The sequence below is a fragment of the Neoarius graeffei genome, chromosome 16 (assembly GCF_027579695.1).
Source record: "Neoarius graeffei isolate fNeoGra1 chromosome 16, fNeoGra1.pri, whole genome shotgun sequence".
Classification (NCBI taxonomy): domain Eukaryota; kingdom Metazoa; phylum Chordata; class Actinopteri; order Siluriformes; family Ariidae; genus Neoarius; species Neoarius graeffei.
Window position 1 is genome coordinate 42,173,139 of NC_083584.1, and position 13,341 is coordinate 42,186,479.

At 42.1% G+C, this 13,341-nt stretch overlaps 1 protein-coding gene across 2 annotated transcripts in view; it reads right to left on the bottom strand.

Moving 5' to 3' along the window:
* Positions 1 to 332: 332 nt before the first annotated feature.
* Positions 333 to 13,341, bottom strand: part of samd12 (sterile alpha motif domain containing 12) — a 269,788-nt gene continuing 256,779 nt past the window's right edge. For both annotated transcript variants that reach the window (XR_009656799.1, XM_060942980.1), the window contains one exon: positions 333 to 1,090. Coding sequence is in view for 1 of the 2 variants with exons in the window: in XM_060942980.1 (XP_060798963.1) it covers positions 1,068 to 1,090 (23 nt within the window). In the remaining variant the exon portion in view is untranslated. The remainder of the gene's footprint in view (positions 1,091 to 13,341) is intronic.

Here is a 13,341-nt window from a genome sequence, read left to right on the forward strand (position 1 = left end):
AGCGAAGCCAGGCTTCAGGAGAGGACATGATCCATTATTTTCAAGGTTTCTTTCTTTCCCCTGTGAAATAAACACACTAGCCATTTTCCCAACATGGTGGAATCAGCACTACGTTCTCTCACTGCTCTTAGATCAGACACTAAACACCCACCATGTGCTGTAGATTAATAAATGGGAATAGTGTTTTGCCTGACTTGCAATGACTGACCTTTCTCCTTATTCATATTCTATCTTTTTTTTTTCTTCTGGAAAGCATGGAGGCTGCCTTGATTTGAAAGGGTGAGAGTGTAGGAGAATAGATGAGGTGGCGTCTGCCACATTAAGACAGCTGGTCAGAGTCACAGTGTACTTCAGATTAAGGGAAGGAAGGATGAGTCGTACAGGAAATCAGAGGGAACTCAGACATAGAGGACAGATAGAAAAACAGAGAGAGGACAAGCTCACAAGATACAGAAAGAGACAACAGACTTACAGGAATAAACATGAGGCACACATAATATACAGATGTGCAAAACGTCTCTACGCAGTCCCTCTATAGAGAGGCGAAGTCACAAAAAAAAGATATGGAGTAAGAAAAAAGATGTAAAAGTAGAAAAAAAGTGACAAGTAGCCCTACTGCAGTGACTAGAAGATCTAATGTGTGTGCCTGAACATTATGCTGGTCTGAAGAGTGTAGCATAGCGAACAGACTCTCTACAGGAAAGGTAAAGTGCTACACTTGGTAAAATGACATACAGTGAGTGGACTAATTGGCCAGTTAATTAGTCTCTCAATGCCAATTGTCCTTTTAGCAAGAAGAATATCGGTGGTCCAATTCAGAGATGTTCCAGTTGGCACAGGAAGAAGAAGAAGAAGAAGAAATGTCTTCAGGGGTGGTATTTGGAGGGGGTGGGATGGGGACGGAGTATGGGCAAGGGAGAGGGAAAGAGAAAAGGAAGGGACACAAGGGTTTGATCCAGGGCTCGAGGTGACTCAGTTTGGGCAGGAAGGCTGGTGTGTGCTGCCGACATTCGCGAAGACACTCGGACGGTCATGTGGTGACTGGTGGGTCTCTGGGACTGCTCAGGTTATGGAGAGCTCTCCAATGAGGCTGCAGAGAAGGACAGAAAAAAAGAGAGAGGGATTTAAGGAGGGATGTTGGAGAAAAATAGGAAATGAAGACAGGACAGAAGGGAGAAGGAGGGATAAGATGAACAAAATTAGAAAAAAGAGGAATGAGGAGGGAAAAGGCAAGTGCGAAGGAGTGTGCAGGAAATGACATGAGGGATTGAGGGAGATCGAGCGGAAGAAGGGAAATTAGATGTAAAATAACAAATACAGTTTGAGGAAATGGAAAGAGGCAAAAATGAACACAGGCGGAGAAGTGGAAATCCAAAAGACACGGCATTAAAAAATATGGAGAATTTAAGTCGATTGAAAAAAGTAAAGGGAAGAACAGCAGAGGAGAGAACAAAGAGAACATCAGCTTTATATGGCAGTTGCAGTGGTAAATCAATAGAACTATAGTTCACCACTAGCACAAGACAGTGTCAGTGAACCTTGCACCCTACTGACTCACCTGCCCCGACACACACAGAGTCACACGTCAAGACAAGATGCATCCTACACCCAGCAGCATAACAAGTCTGGATATGCCCAATAAGATAACACCACCTGGGTACCAACCCAATCTTATAATGGATATAAAAACTTGGCATATTTAAAAAAAAAAAAAAAAAAGCACATTAGCGCTTATAAACGCTACAAGAACATGCACTGTCTTCTGGCTACACACACACAAAAACATAGCAAGCATTTGAAATCCATTACCATGGAGTGTCCTGACAAGCTGTCAGAGCATTACAAGGCCTCCATCTCATGCAGAAGCACATGAGTAGCTGGTGCGAGTGGCTGACTCGGGAGTTTTTGAGTTGATCCCGAATCCTTGAATCAAGGTCAAAAATTTTCAGTTCTTCGTCAGGAGAAATGGCAACATGACAGTTGTCATTTGCCTGCATACACTACAGCATGTTGGAGAAAGTGTTGGGCTAAAAGTGTGAATGGATAGTTTGCTGTCTGGAGGAATTAAAAAAAATACTCTTTCATTTTCCTTGTCGGTAAGTTTTCAAACAGTGAGACTCTGTGACTCTTTGACATTATGAACCATGACTGGAATAACAATTTCCACGGATCTGTTTCTACCATACCCACCACTTAGACCGAAGACAAATTTTCTTCTCAATCCAAGTCGTAAATCAAGTGAGAGGGGAGAAATTGTCCACTTCTCTTTGACTAACTTCTTCTAACCAGAGGACACACTCCAGTCTCCTTCAGCCCACTGACTCCATCCTCAAACAATGTGATTTACTCATAATGGAACACAAGCAGAGTCGGTGCAGCTCATGTGTTACACATTACACGCCTGCTTTTTATGTTTCCTCTGAAAACAAAGGATATTTATCACTGTAACCTTCCTTTGACAAAATTTATAGTGCAATAAAATATGAAGATAGAAGGTGAGATCTTTTTCTCGTTTCGTGCACCATATTGGCTCCCCTCTCAGCCCTGGTGGAAATGATAGACTGGATTCAAATGAATTACAGATGAGCCACCCTCAAAGGGGGAGGGGGGATCTAGGAGAGAGCTCTGGAGAAGAAGCTGGAGGCTACCTTTGCATTCCTAATTAGTTCATACTTCCAGCAGTAAATTCCAGCTCAGACTCGGACTGTTTTAAGCCCAGTTTCTCTCTGCTGAATTCTTCCTAAATCCCTCCAAGTTGCAGCATGGCTGATAGATTTGCCTTTGTAGTGGCTCACTGATAGGAAGACTTGCAAGAATTTTCAGTGGAGTTGATCCACTGCGGCTTCTGGCTTGGCAAATAACCTGGGGCTATGTTTGAGAACTCTGAAGGAGGAGACGCTAGCCTCACTATAGGTGTATTAGGGTAAGACATTGTTATTGTATGATAACCAAGTCAGAAAAGGTCACGCTTGTAGTATTACAACCAAGATGCTGATGAGAAGAAAAATGTATTAAAAATAACGGGAACGTTGGCACTCACATACCCGGTATGTATTAAAGTTAATATCTCATCTCATTTTCTCTAGCCGCTTTATCCTGTTCTACAGGGTCGCAGGCAAGCTGGAGCCTATCCCAGCTGACTACGGGCGAAAGGCGGGGTACACCCTGGACAAGTCGCCAGGTCATCACAGGGCTGACACATAGACACAGACAACCATTCACACTCACATTCACACCTACGGTCAATTTAGAGTCACCAGTTAACCTAACCTGCATGTCTTTGGACTGTGGGGGAAACCGGAGCACCCGGAGGAAACCCACGCGGACACGGGGAGAACATGCAAACTCCACACAGAAAGGCCCTCGCCGGCCACGGGGCTCGAACCCGGACCTTCTTGCTGTGAGGCGACAGCGCTAACCACTACACCACCGTGCCGCCCTAAAGTTAATATATTAAAGTTAATATATTACACTTGTTTTATCCTGGAAATATACAATAAAGAGGCGGCACGGTGGTGTAGTGGTTAGCGCTGTCGCCTCACAGCAAGAAGGTCCTGGGTTCGAGCCCCGGGGCCGGCGAGGGCCTTTCTGTGTGGAGTTTGCATGTTCTCCCCGTGTCCGCGTGGGTTTCCTCCGGGTGCTCCGGTTTCCCCCACAGTCCAAAGACATGCAGGTTAGGTTAACTGGTGACTCTAAATTGACCGTAGGTGTGAATGTGAGTGTGAATGGTTGTCTGTGTCTATGTGTCAGCCCTGTGATGATCTGGCGACTTGTCCAGGGTGTACCCCGCCTTTCGCCCGTAGTCAGCTGGGATAGGCTCCAGCTTGCCTGCGACCCTGTAGAAGGATAAAGCGGCTAGAGATAATGAGATGAGATACAATAAAGAAATTTATGCTTTATCCTATGGATTAAAGAAGCAACAAACATTTAACCATACTTCATTTGTTCCTTCTTTGAAATTAAGCTTCTTTATAATTAAATATAGACTTTTTTCTGAAAATAGCATTGCAAAAGTTCATAAATAGTCACCAGCATATTTTGCTAATGAGTTCACAATCATGGTTATTTTTTTGAATAACACCAACTAACTCCTGCAACTACAGTGGTGCTTGAAAGTTTGTGAACCCTTTAGGATTTTCTATATTTCTGCAGAAATATGACCTAAAACATCATCAGATTTTCACACAAATCCTAAAGGTAGATAAAGAGAACCCAGTTAAACAAATGAGACAAAAATATTATACTTGGTCATTTATTTATTGAGGAAAATGATCCAATATTACATATCTGTGAGTGGCAAAAGTATGTGAACATTTGCTTTCAGTATCTGGTGTGATCCCCTTGTGCAGCAATAACTGCAGCTAAACGTTTCCGGTAACTGTTGATCAGTCCTGCACACCGGCTTGGAGGAATTTTACATGTAGCTCATTCCTCCATACAGAACAGCCTCAACTCTGGGATGTTGGTGGGTTTCCTCACATGAACTGCTCGCTTCAGGTCCTTCCACAATATTTTGATTGGATTAAGGTCAGGACTTTGACTTGGCCATTCCAAAACATTAACTTTATTCTTCTTTAACCATTCTTTGGTAGAACGACTTGTGTGCTTAGGGTCGTTATCTTGCTGCATGACCCACCTTCTCTTGAGATTCAGTTCATGGACAGATGTCCTCACATTTTCCTTTAGAATTCGCTGGTATAATTCAGAATTCATTGCTCCGTCAATGATGGCAAGCCGTCCTGGCCCAGATGCAGCAAAATAGGCCCAAACCATGATACTATCACCATCATGTTTCACAGATGGGATAAGGTTCTTATGCTGGAATGCACTGTTTTTCTTTCTCCAACCATAATGCTTCTCATTTAAACCAAGAAAGTTGTATTTTGGTCTCATCCGTCCACAAAACATTTTTCCAATAGCCTTCTGGCTTGTCCACATGATCTTTAGCAAACTGCAGACGACCAGCAATGTTCTTTTTGGAGAACAGTGACTTTCTACTTGCAACCCTGCCATGCACACCATAGTTGTTCAGCGTTCTCCTGATGGTGGACTCATGAACATTAACATTAGCCAATGTGAGAGAGGCCTTCAGTTGCTTCCCTGGGTCCTTTGTGACTTTGCCGACTATTACACGCCTTGCTCTTGGAGTGATCTTTGTTGGTCGACCACTCCTGGGGAGGGTAACGATGGTCTTGAATTTCCTCCATTTGTACACAATTTGTCTGACTGTGGATTGGTGGAGTCCAAACTCTTTAGAGATGGTTTTGTAACCTTTTCCAGCCTGATGAGCATCAACAATGCTTTTTCTGAGGTCCTCAGAAATCTCCTTTGTTTGTGTCATGATACACTTCCACAAACATGTGTTATGAAGATCAGACTTTGATAGATCCCTGTTCTTTAAATAAAACAGGGTGCCCACTCACACCTGATTGTCATCCCATTGATTGAAAATACCTGACTCTAATCTCATCTCATTATCTCTAGCCACTTTATCCTGTTCTACAGGGTCGCAGGCAAGCTGGAGCCTATCCCAGCTGACTACGGGCGAAAGGCGGGGTACACCCTGGACAAGTCGCCAGGTCATCACAGGGCTGACACATAGACACAGACAACCATTCACACTCACATTCACACCTACGGTCAATTTAGAGTCACCAGTTAACCTAACCTGCATGTCTTTGGACTGTGGGGGAAACCGGAGCACCCGGAGGAAACCTACGCGGACACGGGGAGAACATGCAAACTCCGCACAGAAAGGCCCTCGCCGGCCACAGGGCTCAAACCCAGGACCTTCTTGCTGTGAGGCGACAGCGCTAACCACTACACCACCGTGCCGCCCCCTGACTCTAATTTCACCTTCAAATTAACTGCAAATTCTAGAGGTTCATATACTTTTGCCACTCACAAATATGTAATATTGGATCATTTTCCTCAATGAATAAATGATCAAGTATAATATTTTTGTCTCATTTGTTTAACTGGGTCCTCTTTATCTACTTTCAGGACTTGTGTGAAAATCTGATGATGTTTTAGGTCATATTTCTGCAGAAATATAGAAAATTCTAAAGGGTTCACAAACTTTCAAGCACCACTGTAGGTTCAGTGTATAAATGCTGCAGTTCTTTATACCTTATGTTCCAGGGAGGGGACGGCACGGTGGTGTAGTGGTTAGCACTGTCGCCTCACAGCAAGAAGGTCCTGGGTTCAAGCCCAATGGCCGATGGGGGTCTTTCTGTGTGGAGTTTGCATGTTCTCCCCGTGTCTGTGTGGGTTTCCTCCGGGTGCTCCGGTTTCCCCCACAGTCCAAAGACATGCAGGTTAGGTTAACTGGTGACTCTAAATTGACCGTAGGTGTGAATGTGAGTGTGAATGGTTGTCTGTGTCTATGTGTCAGCCCTGTGATGATCTGGCGACTTGTCCAGGGTGTACCCCACCTTTCGCCCATAGTCAGCTGGGATAGGCTCCAGCTTGCCTGCAACCCTGCACAGGATAAGTGGTTACAGATGATGGATGGACGTTCCAGGGACACACCGGCCCTACCTACAGCACTGTCTCTTATAAGTTCTTATAAATATGTTTGTAAGAGTCAAATGCGGCCTCAGTTTTGACTTTGTGGTCATTTCATTTAATTCCACTTTAATTATTACACTTAGATTTTACTGGTTAAATTCAGAATTGCATTTTTTTAAGCACTAACAAGGTTTTGCTTTGGGACTTATACAGTACTTTCATTCACAATAGAAAGATATTTAAGTGGAAGTTACATTTTTCTTGTAAACTAAGTGCCTCTGACAGGATCCTGTGTCCATCAAAAATGTCCTCTCTGGAAATCGCTCACTATAAGATGAGTTTGTAAATTATTTTTTAAGGAAATATTTGTCTCTTTTCAACCAGAATACTCTGTTTTTGTACAGTAAAAAACAGGACTTGAAACAGATGGAGGACACATTTGCAGCAGAGCTTCACATGTGGTTGAAATGCGAGTCAGTCAAAAAGCGTCCTCTCCGGAAAACCACAAGGATCGTCACCACTTCAGTTGTTATTACTGTTACCACCACAGGACTTGAACATTTGTACAACCCTGATTCCAAAAAAGTTGGGACAAAGTACAAATTGTAAATAAAAACGGAATGCAATAATTTACAAATCTCAAAAACTGATATTGTATTCACAATAGAACATAGACAACATATCAAATGTCGAAAGTGAGACATTTTGAAATTTCATGCCAAGTATTGGCTCATTTGAAATTTCATGACAGCAACACATCTCAAAAAAGTTGGGACAGGGCAATAAGAGGCTGGAAAAGTTAAAGGGACAAAAAAGGAACACCTGGAGGACCAAATTGCAACTCATTAGGTCAATTTGCAATAGGTCATTAACATGACTGGGTATAAAAAGAGCATCTTGGAGTGGCAGCGGCTCTCAGAAGTAAAGATGGGAAGAGGATCACCAATCCCCCTAATTCTGCGCCGACAAATAGTGGAGCAATATCAGAAAAGAGTTCAACAGTGTAAAATTGCAAAGAGTTTGAACATATCATCATCTACAGTGCATAATATCATCAAAAGATTCAGAGAATCTGGAAGAATCTCTGTGCGTAAGGGTCAAGGCCGGAAAGCCATACTGGGTGCCCGTGATCTTCGGGCCCTTAGACGGCACTGCATCACATACAGGCATGCTTCTGTATTGGAAATCACAAAATGGGCTCAGGAATATTTCCAGAGAACATTATCTGTGAACACAATTCACCGTGCCATCCGCCGTTGCCAGCTAAAACTCTATAGTTCAAAGAAGAAGCCGTATCTAAACACGATCCAGAAGCGCAGACGTCTCCTCTGGGCCAAGGCTCATTTAAAATGGACTGTGGCAAAGTGGAAAACTGTTCTGTGGTCAGACGAATCAAAATTTGAAGTTCTTTATGGAAATTAGGGACGCCGTGTCATTCGGACTAAAGAGGAGAAGGACAACCCAAGTTGTTATCAGTGCTCAGTTCAGAAGCCTGCGTCTCTGATGGTATGGGGTTGCATTAGTGCGTGTGGCATGGGCAGCTTACACATCTGGAAAGACACCATCAATGCTGAAAGGTATATCCAGGTTCTAGAGCAACATATGCTCCCATCCAGACGACGTCTCTTTCAGGGAAGACCTTGCATTTTCCAACATGACAATGCCAAACCACACACTGCATCAATTACAGCATCATGGCTGCGTAGAAGAAGGGTCCGGGTACTGAACTGGCCAGCCTGCAGTCCAGATCTTTCACCCATAGAAAACATTTGGCGCATCGTAAAACGGAAGATACGACAAAAAAGACCTAAGACAGTTGAGCAACTAGAATCCTACATTAGACAAGAATGGGTTAACATTCCTATCCCTAAACTTGAGCAACTTGTCTCCTCAGTCCCCAGACGTTTACAGACTGTTGTAAAGAGAAAAGGGGATGTCTCACAGTGGTAAACATGGCCTTGTCCCAACTTTTTTGAGATGTGTTGTTGTCGTGAAATTTAAAATCACCTAATTTTTCTCTTTAAATGATACATTTTCTCAGTTTAAACATTTGATATGTCATCTATGTTCTATTCTGAATAAAATATGGAATTTTGAAACTTCCACATCATTGCATTCTGCTTTTATTTACAATTTGTACTTTGTCCCAACTTTTTTGGAATCAGGGTTGTACTTAAAATCACATCCATTTCAATAGTTTTTCACTTTGTATCCCTTACTCGAATGGACTATAAGAAAGGTGGTCAGTTTTAGAAATGCAATAAATGCCATCTTCTCACCACAAGTAACATGCCCAGTATAGGACCTGTAGCTCTGAAATTCTGCACAGTTCATTTCCATCTCAAAAAGTAACTTTTGGCAGCAGAGAAACACAAAAATCAGAGGTTTGATTTTTGGACTATTGTGGACCCGAAAAGTTTCCCCTGATTGTAAAACAGGTCTTACGTGAAATCTGCATTCTCTATGTGAATGATCACATGATCACAAAACAACTGCTACACCCAAAATAGTTGACTTTAGTTCATTGATACCAACTCATGATGCAAACATGCTTTGAATATGTGCACCAAATATAGCAGTTATCTGACTTCTCATGCAGCAGCATTTCATTTGGTTTGTATGACCTTAATGAAGAGTCGCTAAAGTACCTATGTTGGAAAAAACTATAGCAACAATCGTTTAATGTACTTCTGTGATATTCGTAGCGCATGGTGTTGTTTAAGGAACATTTTATTTATTTTGAAAAAGTCAACAGTGATTAATTAAAGCAGTGAGACCATAACATTCCTACCCTTCATATGGCACGTAACAACCTTTGACATGATTGTTAATGACTGGTGCAGGTACGTTGTCTAGTTCCTGAATGTACCAATGAGGAAGAATCAACAAATCAACATGATTTTTGAGAATGTACGAACACACTGGGTCTCATTTAAGTATCAAGTTGGATATGAATGGATTTATTCGCCAACACAAGAAATTTGGTATTCATTGAAAAAAAATACCGTAATTTTAGAAAAAACTTTGCATCTTACTCATGCTCCTAAATGTGTAAAAGTTACTGCACGTTTATGTATGGATTATTCTGTCAAGTTTAGCTTGTGGATTGTGAAACCCAGTCATTTCATATTAATGGCATATTAAATATGAAAGAATAAAGAAACCAAGACAATATAAATCCAGTCATTTAATTAAGCATGCTGCTCTATAAAAGGAGGACTGGCTCAATCCCGTTTGACGCAGCATCATCTTTTAATGCTGTGTAACATTTTATTAGAGCGAGCACTAAGTCACTTTGAGCACTTCACTTCTCTTCCTGTGCACACACACCGTTCTACTTTTCTAACATGGCATCAGAGAGGGTGTGAAGGATTTCTGACTGAGACACTTCAGTTCGAATTAAAAACAAACACAGCAGCTTATTGGTGTCCATGATCACCTGGTATATATGCTGGATTTTCCCTCTCATTTTCTTTTTACCTCACTCAGTTCATCTGGAATTCACCTTTTCCATAATTTAGCTTCATATTTTGGTCTTTCGGCTACTGTTACACTGTGAAGCAATACATATTTTATATTGGCGTAGATGCGAGTCAAAATAACTTTCACCTCTGAGAAAACCTATTTTTACCTTCTAACCTCAACTGTGTTAGCGTTTCCTTTTAGAGTTTTATGGGCGTTGCCAAATACATCACATTACATTAATGGCATTTAGCAGACACTCTTATCCAAAGCGACGTACAACACACCCAGAGCAGCCCGGGGAACACTTGGGGGTTAGGTGCCTTGCTCCAGGGTGCTTCAGCCATTCCTGCTGGTCCAGGGACTCAAACCAGGTCCCAAAGCTGCTTCTTTAACCATTAGTCTATGGCTTCCCCTACAAATCAGCTATGTCATGTACATGCCTGGGAATTTAATTTAAGGTCATTCGGACCTGCCTGATCCATCCTGATGCCCTACTTCTGGCTGGAGTCTCATCACTTCACTCCTGTGGAGGATGACTCTGTATGGACAGTCGAAAGATGCACTTAGAAGATGGCTCTGGACACGTACTTATTTACTTGCTACGATGGTTTAGGACTACAAATGCCATAGGACTGCAGTTGTCATGAACAATTTTGCACTCAAGTCTCCATCAATGAACAGTCGATAACTTCAACAAAACAGACTTCATCCTTTATCCTCATGATGTCTTGGGGAGTTTTTCCTTGCCATTGTCCCAGAGGCTTGCTCATCAGGGATAACTACATAGGGATAAAATTAGTGCATATGTTTAAAGTCTTTATTTTTCTGTAAAGCTGCTCTGTGACGACGTCTGTTGTTAAAAGCGCTATACAAATAAACCGACTTCAAAATGACTTCATTTAGAGGTAATTGGCTTTCATCAACATATACGTACACAGGCAAATACAAAGAGCTTCAGAAACACTGATTTTTTTTTTTTTAAACTAGTGAAAATATTTCACTGGGTTTGGCTTATGCAAACAGGACAACTGTTTGTCTGCTGCTATGTAAATGTCAATCTCAGTGATTTGAACACATCAATGGTTCTTAAAGTTACACCATTCGTTCTACTTTGGGATAAAAACACATTTATAGCATTGTGTCACACCTTTGTGTCACATCTCCATCCTCAGCAGCATTGAATTCTGCCTATTTCCCATCAGTCCACACATAAGAGGACATCTTTACACACCGAAATTTTGATCTGCTTATGTGCAGGTTGAAATAGGTCGTCCTGTTCTCCTTTTAGTGCCTTCTTTGGTTTGCCCTGGATTCTGATAACAAACAAAAGAGGGAAGTTGTTCAAACAAAACGGCTCATCGGTATAACCCACAGAGGCTATGTAAAGAGTTCTATTTATGCAGACTTTCTGACTCTCATCACTAACGCTCATGCCAGTCACAGTCACTTTCTTCCCTCCTTCCTCTTGCGCTGGGCTGCATTTCGGAAATGATGAGGATAAGGAGTGTGAAAAAAGCAGCTGTGTCTTGTGCTCGCCTCACCACTGGCTGACTTTAGGAAGAGCTGCTGAATAAATGACTCAAATGTTGCACCATAAGACATTTAAAGCAGTAATCATTCTAGCAATTAAAGTCTTTTCTCTACTTAATCTGAATAAGATGAATGCACTAAATTAGCTTTTTTCATTCACATATTCAAGGTCAAGTTCTCTTTATGAGTAGCTTGAAGAGTCACTTAGCTGAATATACTCTTTTACACCTATTATATTCTCCTCAAACTACAGAAATAGACTCTAGCAGCGAAACACTTCAACTTTACCAATGCCTGTTCATAAAATAATTCAAAATTAAATAGACGAGGCAGTATTTTTGCTAACGTATTTTTGAATACCTTCCTTCAAACTGCAATTTTCATTATTAAGCATCATATTTCGAAATGGTTATGGCAGCAAGGACGTGGTCGAGCGTCAGCTGTGGATGGAGAGGAGGCATGTCAAACCAGCAGGTAAGGCGTGATGATTCTCACACATGTCAAATCACCAGTACGTATTTCAGGGGGTGCATTAGGCATGCGTGTGCACATCGGGCATGCATGTGCCAGTATAAACACATGATGCCGCTTGTTTTGCTCCTGAAAAGGGTCACATGACCGTGACATGACAAATCAGGGAAGGACATGTCATGACTGATGAGACCCAACCAGGAAGTGAACGCAGTATTAGAGCAGATGTAGCCTGAGGTTACAGTGGGCACAGGCTCACTGCGACTCCTGTTGTAGCCCTTTCACGTCAAATGCGTTGTGCATTCGTAGGTGTTTTTCTGCTCACAGTTGTAAATTGCACTTATTTGAGTTACAGAAGCCTTCATGAATTTCAGTGTCTTGCAAAAGTATTCATCCCCCTTGGTGTTTGTCCTGTTTTGTTGCATTACAAGATGGAATTAAAATTGATTTTTTGGGGGGTTAGCACCATTTGATTTACACAACATGCCTACCACTTTAAAGGTCCACATTGTTGTTTTATTGTGATACAAACAATAATTAAGATGAACCCCCCCCCGAACTCTGGAGTGTGCATAGGTATTCACCCCCCCCCCCAAAAAAAAAGTGTCAATACTTTGTAGAGCCACCTTTTCCTGCAATTACAGCTGCAAGTCTTTTGGGGTATATGTCTATTAGCTTAGCACATCTAGCCACTGGGATTTTTGCCCATTCCTCAAGACAAAAACTGCTCCAACTCTTTCAAGTTAGATGGGTTGCATTGGTGTACAGCAATCTTCAAGTTATGCCACAGATTCTCAGTTGGACTGAGGTCTGGGCTTTGACTAGGACATTCCAAGACATTTAAATGTTTCCTTTTAAACCACTCCAGTGTAGCTTTAGCTTTATGTTTAGGTCATTGTCCTGCTGGAATGTGAACCTTCATCCCAGTCTCAAACCTCTGGCTGACTCAAACAGGTTTTCCTCCAGAATTGCCCTGTATTTAGTGCCATCCATCTTTCCTTCAGCCCTGACCAGCTTTCCTGTCCTTGCAGATGAAAAACATCCCCACAGCATGATGCTGCCACCACCATGCTTCACTGTAGGAATGGTGTTCTCAGGGTGTTGGGTTTGTGCCACACATGGCATTTTCCATGATGGCCAAAAAGATCAATTTTAGTCTCAACAGACCAGAGAATCTTCTTCCATGTGTTTGGAGAGTTGGCCACATGCTGTTGGGCAAACTCCAAACATGTTTTCTTAAGCAGTTACTTTTTTAATGGCCACTCTTCCATAAAGCCCTGCTCTGTGGAGTGTACAGCTTAAAGTGGGGCTATGGACAGATCCTCCCATCTCTGCTGTGGATCTTTGCAGCTCCTTCAGTGTTAT